Consider the following 19,660-nt stretch of genomic DNA (forward strand, 5'->3'; position numbering starts at 1 on the left):
GGAGGGAGGGGTCGTGTCGTCGTGCCTGGGCATGGACGGGGGGGGGTTTGGAGGGTCCGCTTCGGTGCCCAGGGCCACGAGGACCGGGGTCCCGCGCAGGCCCGAGAGCTCCGCGCAGCTGCCGCTCGGCGCCCGCCCCGCCTCGCGCGGGGGTCGCCGGGTCGCGCAGCTTGCCGCCGTCCTCCAGGCGGACCTGCGCCGTGTCCGCGGACGCCCCTCCCGCTCCGCCCGCGCCGGCGAAGGCCTCGGAGCCCGGGTGCGGGCGGGCGGCGCCGCGGGCGGAAGGACGCGCCGCCGGACATCCGGGTCTCCCTGCGGGTCCGCTCGGGCAGCCTTCCCCCCCCCCCCCCCGCTGTCCCCCGGCGCTCTGGTTCCGGCCCCGGCGCTCTGGTTCCGCCCGTGCAGAGCAAGAAGTGCCGCTCCACTGAACTTTCACCACGTGCTTTGTCCTTTTAAGTTGCGTTTTAAGATGTTTTTGAAGGGCATTTTCTCCTCTTTTTTTGTTTGTTTGTTTGTTTGTTTGTTTTTCAAGGTAGGGTCTCACTCTAGCCCAGGCTGACCTGGAATTCACTGTGGGGTCTCAGGGTGGCCTCGAACTCATGGCGATCTTCCTACCTCTGCCTCCCAAGTGCTGGGATTAAAGGCGTGCCCCACCACGCCCGGTGCAATAAATTTTTTTTAGTTGCTTTTTGAATTGCTGGTGTGGGTTTCATAAATAATAGTTAAATGGGGCTGGGTGATGGCTCAGTGGTTAAAGGTATTGCTCTACAAGCCTGCTGACCAGAGTTTGGAACCTCAGCACACCCACATAAAGCTGCAAGCAAGAGGTGGATACATTTGTAATTCCAGTGCACCTGTGGCAGTGGGAAGCAGCGTTGCAAGGATCCTGAAGCTCGTGGGTCAGCTAGTTTGGTGTTCACAGTAGCAAACAAGACAGACCTTGTCTCAAACAAGGTGGAAGATGAGAACCAACATCCTGAGGGTGTCCTCTGACCTCCACACGTGCACTGTGACATGCATGCACCATACGTACACACACATGCACAAAGAAATAATTATACAGTCTCGCTGACCAAAGTCGTGTTGAATACACCGGGCAGCTGATAACATGTGTAAGGCGAGTGAGAAACCCACACTCAATTCAGAGTGCCAAGTGGTTCCAAGATCGGGCAACCTCATCTCAACCAGACAAGCCTGGGGCGTTCTCGGGTCCCTCCCACAGCTTCTGCATGCAGTTCACTTCCCAATTTCCCTTTCCAAAGTATTTGGCCCCAAGAGGTTACTCATTGCCAGACTTAATGTGCATGCAATCTCACAAAACTTGTGTTTTAACAATTTGAGCCACGTTTTAACACTGGAACTTGTAGCATTCGTTAAAATGAGGCCCCAGTTGGTCTTCATTGGAACATCACTTGCCAGCGCAAGGGTTAAACAACCTTAGACCAGTCCCTGACCCCCGGCAGGCAACATGAGCATTGTACAGGCCACAAAAGAAATGCATGTGCTGTGACCACAAGGCCAAAAAGTCGACTTTCCAGTTTACGTCCCCAGGGCTTTGACTGGTAGACGCAGCTATGGAGTTCATAGAAAATGATTCTGTTGTTCCCTCTATCCCTTGCTTTGCTGCTGGAAAACCTCCCTTTCCCTTCCCTTGGAACAGATGGAACAGCCAGACCGTTTTCAGGTAAGCTACAGGAACTTTCTACAAAAAGTTCATTAGAATGGAGTAACTATCCTTTTAGGGTATTTCATGGGGCTTCTGCAAGCTTAGAAGTTAGAACATGAAAGCCGGGCGTGGTGGTGTATGCATTTAATCCCAGCATGAGGTAGGAGGATTGCCATGAGTGCGAGGCCACCCTGAGACTCCATAGTGAATTCCAGGTCAGCCTGGGCTAGAGTGAGACCCTACCTTGAAAGAAACAACAACAACAACAACAACAAAAAATAACTTAGTACATGATATTTTTGCTCAGGAGAAAATGAGAGTGTTGTTAAGAATATTCAATCTTGGGGGGAGGGAGAGAATTACCATGGGATATTTTTTATAATCATGGAAAATGCTAATAAAAATTTTAAAAAAAGAATATTCAATCTTAAGTATTTTCCTCTTCATTACAAAGTTGTTAATGTGTATAAAAACTAGAAAATGTGGGCAAGTATCTTATCTCTTATTTGGAAACAGGTAAAAAGATTAAAACTCACAGACTTAATATTTTGGGGACAAGTTTATAAATGAGACACTGTACAAAAAGCTCATTAAAAAAATGGCTGGAGAGATGGCTTAGCAGTTAAGAGCTTGCCTGTGAAGGCTAAGGACCCCGATTCGAGGCTTGATTCCCCAGGACCCGCATAAGCCAGATGCACAAGGGGCCGTACGCATCTGGAGTTCGTTTGCAGTGGCTGGAGGCCCTGGTGTGCCCATTCTCCCTCCCTCCCTCCCTCCCTCCCTCCCTCTCTCTCTCTCTCTCTCTCTCTCTCTCTCTCTCTCTCTGTCTCTCTCTCTCTCTCCCTCTTTCTCTCTGTCACTGTCAAATAAATAAATAATGAACAACAACAAAAAGGAAAACCCAAAGATTGAAGAGTTGGAGTTTTCATCTATTTTAAAGGCACAGTATGGGACTTTGGACTTCGTGTGAGAAGGAACCTACAACCGTCCCAAGGTCATTTTCATTGTCCTCTCGAATGTTTTGGCACCGCAGTTGAAGTAATTTTCTTCATAGTTGGGAACTTAAGCCATCCCCCTGTTTCCACAGTAGGCACATGTTCCATTCCGAGCAGAGGCTCTGTGCCTTGGGTGCCGTCTTCCTGCAGAAGTCACCTTGACCACAGGTGAGCGTCAGGCGAGAGAACAGCCATTGCCTCCTCCTGAATCCCCATAGCCTCACTGTGAGCTGCTCTTACTCCGGGTTGGACCGTGTGCGCACACTTCCACGGGCGCCATACGCCACCTACATCATCAGCATTGCGGGCAGCTGCACGAGAGCTCCTGTAACAAATATATTGGAGGCGGGGGTGGGGGCGGGGGCTGGAGAGATGGCTTAGTGGCTGGGGCGCTTGTTTGCAAAGCCAAGGTACCCAGGTTCGATTCCCCAGTACACATGTGAAGCCAGATGCACAAGGTATGGCATGCGTCTGGAGTTTATTTGCAGTGGCTAGAGACCCTGGTGCGCCCATCCTTTCTCTCTCGCTATCTCTCTCTCTCAACTAACTAAACAACAACAATATATATATGTATATATATATATATATATATATATGTATATATATATATATATATATATAGTGGGTCCTAAAACCAGGATCTGTATCCAATGGCTTTTGCAATCAGTGCAAAATTAACATTTTAAATTATATGTCATTTTCTTTTTTTCCCAAATCTTTATAAAGGTAGGAACAATAACAAAATTTAAACTAGTTCTCCAATTGTTTTTCCTCCTGAGCCTGACCTAAAACAAATTCAAAAGAAATAAAGGGCTGACTTAAAAAAAAAAAAAAAAAAAAAAAAACCTTTAGTCATGAGCTCCTCAAAACCTGTCCGAGACACCTCACAACACAATGCCTGTTTCTAGAGAAACGGACACCGCCTTTATCTGATGTCAAGTGACTAAATGATTGTTTGCCTCAGAAAGCCCCCGGGCTAGGGTTTCCCCAGTCTTTGGGCTCCGGTGGCGAAAGGCGACCGTGACTTTTCACTCTCGGAGACAGAAGAAAAGCGAGGGGGAGAACCCATGTCTGCCAGAGGCCAAGGGGATGGGCACTGAGATCACCTGGCAGGCCCCGGGGGTCACCTGAAGCAGCCAGGTGCAAAGAATGACCTCTTTCTAGAAGGGACTCTGCAGCCAGGCCCATAGCAAGAGCCCCTGGGCCCTGGCCGCATGGTGCGCGCTGGGCTGCAGCCGATCGCTGCCAGCCCTCGCTGCCAGCCTGCCCTGCCCCGCAGACATGGCCCTGGCCATGGCCTCCTCGGCGCTGCTGCTCCTGAGCCTGGCCCAGGCCGCGCAGGCCCTCTGCTCTCCCACCGTCTTCCATAGGGATTGCTGGATCCGCCGCTTCCCGGGGCTCCTCATTGACCTGGAGGAGTCTCAGGGGCGCGGGGCCCAGTTCCTGAAGTACTACTCCGAGAACACCGGGCAGAAATGCAGCCGCAGCTGCTGCCTCCGGAAGGATGGTGAGTGGGGGTCCAGGGGGTGGAGGGTCTCCAGGCAGAGGCAAGATGGGGATGAGGGGCAAAGAAAGGCGGGAGAGCTCAGGAGGGCCAGCGCAGGCTCTATTCATATATGTGATGATGTTTCTTCAAAAACGTGCTGATGGGGGCTGGAGAGATGGCTTAGCGGTTAAGCGCTTGCATGTGAAGCCTAAGGACCCTGGTTCGAGGCTCGATTCCCCAGGACCCACGTAAGCCAGATGTACAAGGTGGTGCATGCATCTGGAATTTTTTTGCAGTGGCTGGAGGCCCTAACGTGCCTATTCTCTCTCTCTCTTTCTCTCTGCCTCTTTCTCTTTCTGTCTCTCTCAAATAAATAAATAATTTTTTTTAAAGTGCTGATGGAAAATATTTTCTCCAGGGTCAACTAACAATATTTTCATAACCCAGGGCTGAAAAGATGGCTCAGCAGTTAAGGTGCTTGGCTGCAAAGCCTAAGGACCTGGGTTCGGTTCCCCAGTACCCACATAAAGCCAGATGCACAAAGGGGCACATAAGTCTGGAGTTCTTTGGCAGTGACTAGAAGCCCTGGCATGCCCATTCCCCCCACACACACCTCTTTCTCCTTCTCTCATAAACAAACAAAATATTTTTAAAAGATAAATAAAAACATTTTTATAACCCAGTAAGCCAGGTGCCATAATCTCAGTGCTTGGGAGGTAGAGGCAGGGGAGCAAGATTTCAAGACAATTGTCACAACCATCAAGAGTGTGAGACTAGCCGGGCATGGTGGTGCACTCCTTTAATCCCAGCACTCGGGAGGCAGAGGGAGGAGGATCGCCGTGAGTTCGAGGCCACCCTGAGACTACATAGTGAATTCTAGGACCCTATCTCGAAAAAAAGAGTGTGAGTGTAAGACTAGCCAGGAGTGCATGAGGCCCTGTCTCAAAACAAAAACAAAATAAGTTTATAATAATTTCACTTAAAAATGTATTTATTTGCAAGCACAAAGAGGAAGATGAGTTGCTACCTCAAATGAACTCCAGATGCATGTGCCACTTTGTGCATCTGGTTTTATGTGGCTACTGGGGAATCAAACCAAGTCTGGAAGGCTTTGCAAGCAAATTCCGTTAGCCACTGAGCCATCTCCTCAGCCCCTAATTTTCTTTTAATTTATTATTTATAGTTTCACTGTGTATGGACACAGGGTCTGATGTAGCGTAGGCGACCTCAGCTTCCCGTGTGCTTGGGCTGCGTACAGATGTGCGCCAACTTGCACAGCTTAATAATTTCCTTTTTGACATCACTTTGGGTGGCAGTAGTGTGAAGTGTCCTCTCACGGGATGTTGAACTGTGGGATGTGTTGGGCAGGAAGTTAGAGTGTGGCTTGGGTTTGAAACATAGAGGGAGATTTATGTCAAACAACAATAAACACATAAGTAAGTCACATCTTCAAATTTCTTTCTCTGTGAGTGAAATCTGAGTGCTATCATTCTTTCTTAAAGGTACTTTTGTTCATTTGCAAGGCGAGGAGAGGGAGGAGAGGAAGAAAAGGAAAGCGGGAGGGTGAGAGAAGGGAGGAAATGAGAACACAGGCACGCCAGGCCCTCTTGCTGCTGCAAAGGAACCGCAGCTACTCACGCCACGTCTGGCTTTCTGTGGGCACTGGGGAATTGAACCTGTGCCAGCAGGCTTTGCATGCTAGCTGCTAAGCCCTCTCCCCATCCCATTCTTATTAATATGACCACAGCCTGCCACTAGTAAACATTTCTTTCTTTGTTGCAGAATTTCAAGTTGAAGTTGCCTAGAGATGTCTTTCACTGGTTTTTCTCATGATTTTAAAGGTTCTTGGAGTGAAACCAAAGAGCCAACACTCACTTTAAACTAATTCCCACGGTTGTTTTACCCTCTTTTAATCATATTTTTATACCCGTTTGTGAATTGCCAGTGCCTCTTGTCCAATTAAACATGCGAGTTTTCTGAAATGAAACTTGGAGCCTTCTTGTAGCGTGTAGATTGTCAAGGGAGCGCTTACACTGTGAGAAACTGTCACAGGCCACATCCTAAGAACTCATCAGGCACAAAGGCAGCAATTCTTTTAATAAAGAGAAATCGTTCCAAAACATACGACAATCTGGGTTTCTCCCTTTTGATGCTCTAAGTCCCACGAGCCTTCACAAAGGGTGACGGGAGGTGAATACTCTGAATTTACCTGTGTCGCCACCCCAGAGACACCATGGCCTCAGCATTTTCAGGACCGTGGAGTCCTCTAGCTAGGACAATGCTGTCACCTCAGAGTCTCCCTTGCAAGCCGGTCCGGGTTCCCTCGGAACAGGAAGGGGCAGGGAGGGGAGGCACAGCCCAGGTTTTAGCTGGAAGCCAGAATGTACAATTGCACACTCCTGTTCAGAGCTGAAAATCTGAACCACACAGACAAAATACAGAGCTTTCCTGTCTCCCCCATGCTCCCTCTCCCTCCTTCTCTTCTCCCTTCCTTGACGGCCTCACTGTATCGTCCAGGCTGACCTTAAGCTCATGGCTGTCCTGTGTCGGCACCTATAGATTCTAGCTACGCAGCACCACGCCCCGCTCCAGAGAAAGCAGCTTTAAAGATTTTCCCCCAAAACCGGGCCGAGTGGCTCAGGCCTGTAACCCAAGCACTCGGGAAGCTGAGACCGGAGATGGAGACCAGCCTGGGCTGTATAATGAGTTCAAGGCCAGCCTAAGCTATATACAGTGAGACCTCGTCTTACAAACAGTGGGCGTGTTGTTCTCTACGGCATCGGCTGCTTTAATAGGTGTCTGGACAGCACCGTCCTCTGGAACTGTGCTTGCAGGCTGTAACGGATTAGCGATTAACTTCTGCTCTCTTCTTTCTCCTCCCCAAATATAAGGAATCCAGGAACTGGGGGGGTCGCACCCCAGAAGTAGCTCTGGAGTTTCCCTCAGTAAACCTCCCAGAGAGGCAGGACAGGTTCTGCCAGCTTGATTACACAGCAGACCCCAGCCTGCTCCAAGGCCTGCGGATCACAGCAGTGCCACTCTAATCGCATTTTATTAAAGAACTTGATACCTTCTGGCCACTGGATAACTCACATGACCCTCACATCTGACTTCTCTACAGCAGGAGTCAAATCTTGTTGTAATTCAGGTGTTTTTTTTCTTCTTCTTTTCGAGACAGGGTTTCATATAGCCTAGGCCAAACTTGCTGTGGAAGGCCTTGAACTATTTTTCTTGTATGCACATAAGTGTATGTAGCGATGTAGTATGTGTGACGTGTGCACCTAAGTGTGTGAAGGTGGTACACGCCATGTCCACGCGTGCAGAGGCTAGAGCCGAGCTTTGAGTGTCTTCTCCACTGCTCATCTGCGTACTTCCTGGGGTCTCCCTCTCAACCCAGAGACGCCAGTTGTGGTCTGCCAACCTCAGTGATTCTGTGGTCTCTAGGCCACCCGACTGGAGTTACAGATGTGTGACCACACCCAGCTTGTATGTGGGTACGAGGACTCAAACTCGGGCTGTCTAAAGTGGTGATCAAGCCCTCCCAGGCTCCCATGCTTAGCAAGCACTCCCAACTACTGAGTCATTGCCCCACTTAACCTTGTACTTTAAAAAAAACACTGTTTATTTATTTTTGTGTGAGAGAGACTGGGCACACCGGAGTCTCTTGCTGTTGCAAAAAAAACTCCAGACTTGTGCGCCAGTTTGTGCATCTGGCTTTATGTGGGTACTGGGAAAATGAACTTGAGCCAGCTGGCTTTGCAAGCAAGCGCCTTTAACTGCTGAGCCATCTCAGCCTTGAACTGGTACTTTTGATCCTAATGCCTACACCTCCACAGTGCTGAGATTACGTGCACATGCCATAATGCCCCCTTTACATAGTGCTGGGAATCGAACCCAGGGCTTCACGCACATGAGTCAAACACGCTACCAATTCAGTTGTGTCCCAGCTTGTAACAGTTTGAGGAGGAGAGATCAAAGGCTTGCATTTAGGAAATCTGAAGTTAGGTTTTCTAGAAATAACACAATGTGCCTTAAGGAGCAAATTTGATTAGAAAAGAGGACAAGAACATGAGACAGTGATGTGCTGTGCTCACTGGAGACCACACACCAGCACCCGGCCCACTGAAGACCACACACCAGCACCCTGCTCACTGGAGACCACACACCAGCACCCCGCTCACTGAAGACCACACACCAGCACCCTGCTCACTGGAGACCACACACCAGCACCCTGCTCACTGAAGACCACACACCAACACCCCGCTCACTGAAGACCACAAGCCAGCACCCTATTCACTGAAGACCACACGCCAGCACCCCGCTCACTGAAGACCACACACCAGCACCCTGCTCACTGGAGACCACACACCAGCAACCTGCTCACTGAAGACCACACACCAACACCCCGCTCACTGGAGACCACACGCCAGCACCCCGCTCACTGAAGACCACACGCCAGCACCCCGCTCACTGGAGACCACACACCAGCACCCCGCTCACTGGACACCACACACCAGTACACTGCTCACTGGATACCACACACCAGTACCCCGCTCACTGGACACCACACGCCAGCACCCTGCCCAGAGACCACACGCCAGCACCCTGCCCACTGGAGACCACACGCCAGCACCCTGATCACTGGACACCACACGCCAGCACCCTGCCCAGGGACCACACGCCAGCACCCTGCTCACTGGACACCACACGCCAGCACCCTGCTCACTGGACACCACACGCCAGCACCCTGCTCACTGGAGACCACACGCCAGCACCCTGCCCACTGGAGACCACACGCCAGCACCCTGCTCACTGGAGACCACACGCCAGCACACTGCCCACTGGAGACCACACACCAGCACCCCAATCACTGGACACCACACGCCAACACCCTGATCACTGTAGACCACACGCCAGCACACTGCTCACTGGAGACCACACGCCAGCACCCTGCCCACTGGAGACCACACGCCAGCACCCTGCCCACTGGAGAGCACACGCCAGCACCCTGCTCACTGGACACCACACGCCAGCACCCTGCCCACTGGAGACCACACGCCAGCACACTGCTCACTGGAGACCACACGCCAGCACCCTGCTCACTGGAGACCACACGCCAGCACCCTTGCCCATCCCTCATTGCCTCTTTAGTGACCCTGGTCAGGCTTCTCCTCTACACACTTGGCCTCTTTTGGGGCAGGTTCTATGTGCAGTCATGACATAGTCAGCTCTCCCCCCATGCTTGCTCCTCACAGGAAGGCTGCCAATTCTCTTAGCACCCCTCCCATCACTCTCTTTCCCTCCATTTCACCATCACCCCTTTATTTTTCTATTTCTTTCTCTGGTGGCCCTAGGATTTTAGCACTCTGACAGGACATTGTAGCTCAAAAGTGGATACATACATCAAGAGGTTTGTATAGCCAACTGAATTTTCACGAACATAAAATACTGAGACTAAAACAATGATTTCAGGTAGTCTTTATACACAATGAATGTAGGAATATTATTTAAAAATCAGCAGAAGTCCAGGCATGGTGGTGCACGCCTTTAATCCCAGCACCTGGGAGGCAGAGGTAGGAGGATCACTGTGAGGTTGAGGCCACCATAAGACTACATAGTGAATTCCTGGTTAGCCTGGGCTAGAGCACGAGCCTACCTCAAAAAAGCAAAGAACAAACAAAAAAGTCAGTAGATATCCAAGAATGAAGGCTTGAGAGCACTCGAGTTTGATTCCCACCTAAACGGCCACACATGACCACACACACCTGTAACCCCAGTCACGTGGGGAGTAGAGCCCGGAGAATCATGGGCTCACGCAAACTGAAGCTCTTGTGCTCAGGGCACACACCTGATGAGAGACAGAGGCAGAACACCCCACGTTCTCCTCTGCCCTCCACGTGTCTGTGAGCACATCCGTACATGCGTGTGCATGTACCACACCCCCCACCACCATATGTACGTACTACACATGTGTGGAAAAAAAGCTATCATATAGACTAGGTGACAACAGTTCCCACTGTTCCACAGAATGCCTAAACACACCCCAACACCACAGCACTAATGCAGTGCTCCTGAAGGAAATGGATGCCTCCCCACGCCCAACACAAGGGCAGCAAAAGCAGGCATGGTGACACCTGTCCATAATCCCGGCGCTCCAGAGGCTGAGGCAGGAAGTTCATGAGGATCAATGCCAGCCTTGGCTACATGGTGAGACCTTGTCTCCAATACACAGAATGACTGGTGGAAATCAAGGCCCTTGGTCGATGTACTTGGTCGTTTGCTTTTCAGTTTCCTGTAACGTGGCGGTCTTCTTCCATGACCCCGTTCACGACAACGTCAACTGCCTCCACGTCCACTGCCCGACCCTGGAGAGCTGCATCCTGGAGCCCAGAGCCGGTGCCATTCTGTACAACATAACAGCTGGTGAGGACTGCGACACCGGCCTCTGGAGGATAGGATAATTAATGCATTAGCGCAGCCAGGCAGCCACGAGACGGCTGGAGCAGCCACGCGTGTCTCTGAAGCCATGCCCTTCCAGTGACCTCGGTTTGGAGAACCTGACCATGTAGGAGGTGCCAAGGGAGGCGGGGGTGTGGGGAGCTAGGGGAATTTAGAGAGAGAGAATCACAGCCATGCTAAGGACTGAGAGAGCCCCAGCAAAGGGAACAGGGGATCAGAAATGACTGGCTGCCTTAGAAACAGAATTTTGAGAGTAATGAAGAATGAACAAGAGTCATGAAGAATGAGTGTATAAGAATAATAAAGAAGGGGGCTGGAGAGATAGCTTAGTGGTTAAGGCATTTGCCTGCAAAGCCAAAGGATCCTGGTTCAACTCTCCAGGACCCATGTTAGCCAGATGCACAAGGGGGCACATGCATCTGGAGTTCATTTGCAGTGGCTGGAGGCCCTGGCGTGCCCACTTCTCTCTCTCTCTCTCTCTCTCTCTGCCTCTTTCTCTCTCTCAAATAAACAAATAATTTAAAAAAATAAGAAAGAAAGGTATAATGGCACACACCTTTAAAAAACAGAATAATAGGGCTGGAGAGATGGCTTAGCGGTTAAGCACTTGCCTGTGAAGCCTAAGGACCCCGGTTCGAGGCTCGGTTCCCCAGGTCCCACGTTAGCCAGATGCACAAGGGGGCGCACACGTCTGGAGTTCGTTTGCAGAGGCTGGAAGCCCTGGCGCGCCCATTCCCTCTCTCTCCCTCTGTCTGTCTTTCTCTCTGTGTCTGTCGCTCTCAAATAAATAAATAAATAATTTTTTTAAAAAAAATAAAAAACAGAATAATAGAAGCCGGGCATGGTAGCGCACACCTTTAATCCCAGCACTCGGGAGGCAGAGGTAGGAGGATCACCAATGAGTTCGAGGCCACCCTGAGACTCCATAGTGAATTCCAGGTCAGCCTGAGCTAGAGTGAGACCCTACCTCGAAAAACCAAACCAAAACAAACAAACAAAACAAACCAGAATAATAAAGAATGAGACATGACTAAGAGGGATGGATGGATGGATGGATGGATGGATGGACGGACGGACGAAGGATGACACTATTATAAGGCCAAGGTCAGAAAAGGGCAGGATGACAGCAGTGGTGTACGAAGAGAGACAGGGAGCCCTGGAAAGCCGTTGAGTTCCTTTCTTCTCTCTCTCCTAAGAATGAGCAGCGTCTGGGCGTGTCTGAAGCCAGAGCAAGAGGAGTTAGTGTACCAGGTCAGAAAATACAGTAGTAAAGCGGACCCTCAGGGATTGGACGGGGACGTGATTGACAGCTTTGCTTTGTGAATAGTTCTCCCTTCTCAGACCTTGCTTCTTCATTCCATTTGACATGTTCCGTGGTAGCTCCCAGTGCTGTGGGAGAGCCCGGGGCGGGAAGAACACCCCCCTTTCCTGGAGCCAATGTGTCTGCAGCAGAAAACGTCGCAGGAGTTAGGAGAGACTCGAACGCAGCCAGTCCGGTTCAAGCCTTACGGAGGCTGCAGAGGTGGAACCGGGATTTAGCTTAGTTCAGTAACCCACAGTGGCAAAACTAGCATTTCTTTTCTTGGTTTTTCGAGGTAGGATCTCACTCTAGCCCAGGCTGACCTGGAATTCACTTTGTAGTCTCAGGGTGGCTTTGAACTCACGGTGATCCTCCTACCTCTGCCTCCTGAGTGCTGGGAATAAAGGCGTGCGCCACCTCGCCTGGCAAAACCAGCATTTCTCAAAGGACCTGGGCGTTTCTCTTTGCATGATGCTGATGTGAACACCTCACCTGTCTTTCAGGCGTGGACCCAGACTTGCTGGTCTTTGACCAGTCACCTCACACATCCCTGAGCTCCCGTGCCTTCTCTGCTCGGGGGGACAGACCGAGGCTCCCAAAAGCCACACACCTCAGTCCTGCAGAGCCACACACGGAGGTGGCAAACCCTCTGCAGCTGCCCCAGGAGGCGCTGCCCTCCACTGCAGATCAAGACTCAGGCTCAAACACACACCCCAGCGATTCCAAGGACTTCACCACGGACGCTGGGGTAAGGTCTGTTTCCCCGAGTGACTCCACTGACGACAAGGCCAGTGCTGTGTCACTGGGTGCTGACTTCAGCCACAGTCCAGATAACAAGACTGTGTCCCCTTTCTTTGGGCCCATCAACACCAGGCTTTCTCAGGTGCCCGTTCCATCCCGGCGCAACAGCAGCCAGCCGTTGCTGAACAAAACCAAGGGGTCCAACGCCAGAAACCACACACCTGACGACGAGGAGACGCACGCTGAGGCGCAGCTGGCTTCAGGGACCTGGCTGGCTGCGACGGCCCTGGGTGTCTCCATCATCTTCCTCTGCTGCTGTGTCGTCTCCCGGGCATGGGGGTGCTGTCGGCAGCAACAGGGCCAGCATGAACCGGGGCAGAGAAAATGAAGGCCCAGGCAAAGTCAACTGTGCCATGCGCTGCGGAACTCTTAAAGGTGGGGAGTGAGGTGCAAGCTTTCAGACGCTGTTTCCGTCGTTCCGTTCCGTAAGGCAGTCACCCAGGATGCCCGCTACAAGCACCCACAAAGGCCCACGCTTCGTGACGCGGCTGCTCTCCCGAACACTGCCTTTCCCTTCCCCGGCCCAGTTCTTGCAGATTCTGTCTATTCTCGGCAGCTGTTCCCCAGCTCTGAGTGACAGAGGTCCGCATGCTTTTGCTACGTTAACTAAGTACACCCTTCCCCGAAAGGCAGGAACACCCCGATACTATTGCTGCAGAGTGACGAGTGCCCGTGGCAGATGAGGGAACTAAGAGTGAAGAGCGGGAAGCACCTTGGGTCAGGTCACACAGCAGAGGCCAGAACTTATTATAAATACAGGCAGGTGTGCTGGCTCACATCTGTAATCCCAGCACTTGGGAGGCTGAGGCAGGAGGATCATTGCGAGTTCCAGGCCAGCTTGAACTACATATGATATCCAGGCCAGCCTCAGCTAAAAAAAGAGAAGAGCAGGAAGAGAGGGGGAGAAGGAGACAAAAAAAAGAGGAGAGAGGAAGGGCAGTAGGGAAGGCGAGAGAGGGAGAGGAGAAAAAGAGAACGCAGTCTGGTTCGAAAGCCCCATACCTGCAGCTGGGGCGCTGGTTCAGTAGTCCGGCTCTCGCCAAGCCTGCCAACCTGAGCTGGGTCCCCCACCCCAGCACCCGTGTGAAGCCAGATGCAGCGGGGCACACGCCCCTGGGATCCCAGTGCCCCAAGGCAGTGGGAGGTGGAGCCGTGAGACTTGGAAGCTTGGCTCGTCTTTGTTCACAGCAGCTAGAGACCATCTACCAACACAGCACAGACACCTTGAAATTGTCCTGACCTGCAGACATGGCTTGTGGCCTGGGTGTGTGCACGCACACATGCAATAAAAGCTTTTTAAAAGCCTATGCTCAAAACCACCCCATTTTTCTAAGACACATGAAAAAAAGTCACCAGGAAAAAAAAAAAAACAACCCACCTGTGCCATGGTTAGGTCTGTCTCATAGTCAAGGTCACACTGATAGCAGTAAGCGGCTTCGAGGTCTGAGCCAGCCAGCACAAGCCTCGCTGGTCGGCAGCAGAGCCTCCTGTTCTGATGTTCCCGACCGACCCTCTCCCATGGCTTCTAGAGCAGAGATGCCTGTCGGGGATCCTGCGTAGAGTGAGCTCTTGTGTTCTCTGGGTTGGTTTCTGGTGAATAAAGCTTGGGAATTTTGGCTTTCACCTTCACTTTGTTTGCCAAGTGTGTCTAGGAATTGTAGCAGTCCAGTTGTTCTTTTCCTTCTTTTACAGGACTAGGGGTCAAACGCAGGGTCTCCCGCATGCCGAGCACCCTGCTCCAGCCAGGGCCCTGTCTCTTTTGTGCCACTTCCTCCCTAACTCCTGCACTCAGACTCTAGTGTCTGTAAGGGACGTAGCTTTCACAGCCTTCACCACGTTCTGAGAAACAGCAGGGCGTTTGCAGAATAGGCAAGGGGAAGTAAGAGAAGGCTGGGCTTGTTTGGCATGCACAAGGCCCTGGGTTCAATCCTCAGCATGGCAAAGAGAAAGCAGTTTTTCTGTTTTTGTTTTTGCTTTAGCCCAGCATTCTGGCGCACGCTTGCAATCCCATCTCCTAACGCTTGGGAGGCAGAAGCAGGAGGATCAACAGTATGAGGCCTCGTGTGGCGGTTTGATCCAGGTGTCTCCCATCCACTCAGGTGTCCTGAACGCCAGGTCCACAGCTGATGGAGATTTGGGAATTAACGCCTCCTGGAGGTGGTGTACTGTTGGGGGCGGCGGTCTTATGGGTGTCATAGCCAGTGTCCCCTTGCCAGTGTTTGACACACTCTTCTGTTGCTATTGTCCACCTGTTGTTGGCCAGGGGGTGATGTCCACCCTCTGCTCATGCCATCATTTCCCCTGCCATCAGGAAGCTTCCCCTTGAGCCTGTAAGCCAAAATAAACCTCTTTTTTTCCCCTAGAAGTTGCTCTTGGTTGGGTGATTTCTACCAGCAATACGAACCTGACTGTAACATCTTGTCTCCAAGTGAACAAACAAAAAGATTTAAATAGCACTATTTCCCCACATGTAAGACTAACCAGCAGCTTCAAAGATGTTTCTCTCTCTTTCCCTGGTATTGATAGAGTAAAAAATGACTTTTTAAATATGAAATAAAAGTATTAAAAAAAACTGTCAATGGAATATCACCTACAAATAAAAATCTGATAAAAAAATTTAATCAACTTACCTTAATACATTAGGTATCACAATGAACTTTGTCAATTTCTTTAATACATTATACAAAATACCCGTTCCAATGGTGCGGGGAATACCAAGATTTAAATTATCATCACAACATTTCATTTATTTATGACATTTGTGGTAGTGGAGACTGATCCCAGGGCCTTGCCCAAGCTAAGCAAGTGTTACATCACCGAGTTGTTTAAACAAATCATTCAGAAAACTGCCTTTATAGGTTTGGACATTCTTTTAAAAATGATTTGCTTTTTTGTTTTGATTTTGAGATAGGGTCTTAGCAGCCTGGGATGACCTTGAGCTCGTGACCCCTCTACCCGTACCTCCCGAGTAATGAGATTACAGGAATGCACTACCACACCTGAATCCAAGCGGTTTAAGTTATTTTAAAATTTTATTTATTTGGGAGAGAGAGACAGAGTGAGTATGAGCGTGCCAGGGCTTCCTGCCACTGCAAATGAACGCCAGATGCATATGCCACTTAGTGCATCTGGCTTTACAGGGGCACTGGGAGTCAAACTCTGGCCCGTAGGCAAGCGACTTAACCACTGGGCCATCTCACCAGCCCTTGTTTACATTTAATTATGAATGGCTTAAGGATTTTTCCCACAAATTAGGACTACTAAAGAGTTTTCCTGCTTGGAGTGTCTCAGAACTTTACTCTTTTCTTATGTAATTTCACAGAAATGACTATAGTTTGAGCCTGGCAGGAGCAGGAAGCGGCATCGCATTGCCACATCAGAACAAGTGCTGAGCGTACGGCCAGCTTTCTCCTTTTTAATTTTTTCTTTTAAATTTCATTTTAGAGAGCACGAGAGAGACAGAGACAGAGAGAACTGGTGCACCAGGGCCTCAGCCACTGAAATCGAACCCCAGACGCTTGCGCCACCTAGTGGGCGTGTGAAACCTTGCGCTTGCCTCACCTTTCTGCGTCTGGAGAGTTGAACATGGGTCCTTAGGCTTCATAGGCAAGCGCCTTAACCACTAAGCCATCTCCCCAGCTCCAGTTTTCTCCTTTTTATCTAGTCTAGGACCCCAGCCCATGGGATGGTACCTCCCAGTTAGGGTGGGTCCTCTCACCTCATCTAAAATCTAGAAACTCCAGATAGGACCAGAGGTTTGTTTCCATGGTGACTTTAAATCCTGTCATGAAGACAAGCAGAGATTAACCATGACATGACTGCAATGCTTCTAGCAGTTTCCACTTTGTCATTATTTCTATGGAATTCCAGGCCCTCCTCATGTCTTTTCTCCCTCCTGAGCTTCAGTAGCCGGAGAGGAGGGATGACTGTCTCCACTTTTTCTTCCTGTCAGTGAAAAACGGCAAGGTGCTATACAGCTGAGTCACCATAAAACGTCCCGGGAGGGACAGAGGAAACTGTACTAGAAGAGCCCGGGGCAACAGTGACTGTTACAGAGGTGACAACTGGTGTCTGGATTTGAGGCCAATTCTGTGGGAGGAGCTCATAGCTGGACCTGAAAACCTATTCTCTGGAGCCTGTGGCTTGGAAGGTCACAGGCCCAAGGGGAAGCGACTGCTAGTTAGGCTCAGCAGATCAGCGGTGCCCATCCAGCACTTGTCTATATCCGCACTGCTCTCGTCCTGACTCAGGGGCGGCGGTGGCTGCTGGGGAGACTCGAGACTTGTCGGAGTGCAGAGGATGAGCGACCGCTGAGTGCTCGGCGCTCAATGGGACATTTCCATTGCCCCGGCAAGGCTCAGGAAACACTGAAGAAGAGGGGCAGAAAGAACGGAAAGCCAGAGGGCAGGGAGCAGTGCCATGGACACCGTCTTTCAGACGTGAGGGGGTTGTCACTTTCACAACCTCACTGCGGTCCTCATGACCTGCATGAGACCTGAGACCTGTGTCCTGCTGGGCCCATCAACACTCCATCACATAGGGCGGAGGAGGGCAAAATGACATCAGAATAAAAGAGGAACTAGTTGGAAAGGTGTTCAGGGGAAGCAGTTGGGGAACAAAAGAAAGTAATGGGAGGGGATTGTGTTCAAAATACATTAGGCACAAGAACAAATATTGACAATAATGGAAGTCACAGGCTGGAGAGATGGCTCAGTGGTTATAGTGCTTGCCTGTAAAGCCTAAGGACTCAGATTTGATTCCCTGGTACCCACACAAGCCAGATGCACACGGTAGCACGTGTGTCTGGAGTTCATTTGCAGTGGCTTAAGGCTCTGGGGTACCCATTCTCTCTCTCAAATAAATAAATTTTTTTTTCTTAAAAAGATACAAAAAACAAAAGTCAAAAGAAAATAGGAAGGGGCTGGTCAGAGGCTAAAGGCACTTGCTCACAAAGCCTGCTAGGCCAAATTCAATTCTCCAGTGCCCACAGTGCACATAAAGCCAGGTGTAAAACGGTATGCACACCTGTGATTTCAAGGCACCCAGGACAACGGGGAGTGGAACAAGGAGAATCCACAGCTCACGGGCAGCTCATCCGATGCTGGTTTGCTGCTTGCTCAGTGGAAAGAGACCATGTTCTCAAAAAGACGGAGCAGACACCAAGACAACCTGACCTCCACATGTGCACCATGGCATGGCATGCACACACAACTTATTCATTTTTAATACATATTTATTTTTATTTATTTGAGAGTGACAGAGAAAGAGGGAGAGAGAGAGAGAATGGGCATACCAGGGCTTCTGGCCACAGCAAACAAACTCCAGACACGTGCGCTCCTTTGTGCATCTGGCTAACGTGCATCCCAGGGAACCGAGCCTCGAACCGGGGTCCTTAGGCTTCACAGGCAAGCTTAGCCGCTAAGCCATTTCTCCAGCCCACTAGTTAAATTTTTACAAAGTACCCACGACCCTGGCCGACCCCAGACTAGCAGCTGTGTGAGATGACCGTGACCGTGCAGACAAGTGAGCAGAGCACGGAACTGCTATGCTTGGGTCCTAGGCCAAGCTTTCTCCACCACAAACTCATTAATTGAAAGAAACACGAAATGCTAACTGCGAGGAGAGAAAGGTGGCGCTCACAAGAGAGTCAAGTATACGTGAAACACAGGCGTTCTGCCGGTGTTGAAGTAGGGAAGTCCCGGGTCCCGAGCGGCGAGCGCACTGTGCGAACGGGACGTGTGTGGAAGGCGCAGAGCTGACTCACGCGGCAGTGTGCACCCAAGCCCATCTTTACAGGCCCCCAGTGACCACGCGTCACCAGTCTCGGTGGCCCCTCACGCCACGTGCAGCAGCCTCTTCACGGCGTCCTTGTACCGGGCAAGCGCGGCATCATCCTCGCCCTGGTTCTTGAGGTGCATGACGCACTCCCGGTACTGCGCGGCCTCCTCGGTGCCCAGCAGGTGCCCTGGGCTTGCTTCCGTGCCCTCCTCCGTGGCCCAGATCCGGCAAAGGGTCCGGAGCAGGTTCTTCTCCGAGGAGCTGTTCTCCCACACGTGCTCATCCATGTCGGCTGGTGTCTTGCTTTTCTCCCAGTCTTCGGTTTTCTGGAAGGAAAGAAAAGTTCTGAGTTCTGAGACATGTAATCAAAGGCAAAGGACTTCTGGTTGGCTGTTTTAGAAGGAGGCCCAGTGGACACCCTGCAAGCGCAACAGGCCTGGGCCGCTGCTGCCCGGGCCACTGCAGCTCAGCCGCACTCGGCTCCAAGGGCAGCAGCTGCTGGGCGGCGCCACCAGCGCCAGCTCCACCTTCACGTCCACGCTTCACTTGCCTTACAAACGTCAGTGACAAAAAGGACATCCTGGTTTCCTCTTGTAGGCTGCCATCCTAAATCTTAGCACACCGAAAGTTCACACTTGTTTGTTTTTTAAAATATTTATTGATTTTCAAGCAGAGAAAGAAAGAGAGAATGGGTGTGCCAGGGCCTCCAGCCACTGCAAACAACTCCAGACTCATGTGCCACTTTGTACATCTGGCCTTACTAGGGCACTGGGGAATCCAACTGGGGTTGTTAGGTTTTGCAGGCAACTTGCTTTTACCACTGAGCCATCTCTCCAGGCCCCTTTGTTTGCTTTTGAAATAGGGACAAAAGCTAGTGGGACGGACAGCTTTTAAGAGGTGTATTAAGAAGCTATTCCCCAACACCTTCGAAACTTTTTAAGAATATGCAGGCAACAACATTTTCTACGATGTGGGCCATTCTGCACCATTCCTCAGTTAAGAAGCATCAAGTCCTGAGAGGTAAACAGCTCCAAACATTTTCTGTGTTTGCAACCAGGTCTCACAATGTAGTCCAGGCCAGCGTTCATGAGCCTCTCACAGCTGGATTTTTGTTTTGTCTTTTTGGACTTACAATGTGCCCAGGCTGGCCTGGACCTCACCATCGGCCTCTGCCT

The 19,660-nt window shown here is 50.8% G+C and overlaps 2 protein-coding genes across 2 annotated transcripts in view; one reads left to right on the forward strand and one right to left on the reverse strand.

Annotated features, from left to right (window-relative positions):
• Positions 1-3,942: 3,942 nt before the first annotated feature.
• On the forward strand, positions 3,943-13,402 carry Mansc4 (MANSC domain containing 4). Its single transcript, XM_004664409.2, has 3 exons — positions 3,943-4,168; positions 10,436-10,570; positions 12,410-13,402. The coding sequence occupies exons 1-3, from the start codon at positions 3,943-3,945 to the stop codon at positions 13,033-13,035; spliced, it is 987 nt and encodes a 328-aa protein (XP_004664466.2). The 3' UTR covers positions 13,036-13,402.
• Positions 13,403-18,023: 4,621 nt separating this feature from the next.
• The window catches only part of Mrps35 (mitochondrial ribosomal protein S35), a 33,090-nt gene continuing 31,453 nt past the window's right edge, over positions 18,024-19,660 (reverse strand). Inside the window, exon 8 of the mRNA XM_045139597.1 lies at positions 18,024-18,811. Within this exon, the coding sequence (XP_044995532.1) occupies positions 18,542-18,811 (270 nt within the window). The 3' untranslated portion in view covers positions 18,024-18,541. The remainder of the gene's footprint in view (positions 18,812-19,660) is intronic.

Source organism: Jaculus jaculus, chromosome 22, assembly GCF_020740685.1.
Source record: "Jaculus jaculus isolate mJacJac1 chromosome 22, mJacJac1.mat.Y.cur, whole genome shotgun sequence".
In the NCBI taxonomy this organism is placed as follows: Eukaryota; Metazoa; Chordata; class Mammalia; order Rodentia; family Dipodidae; genus Jaculus; species Jaculus jaculus.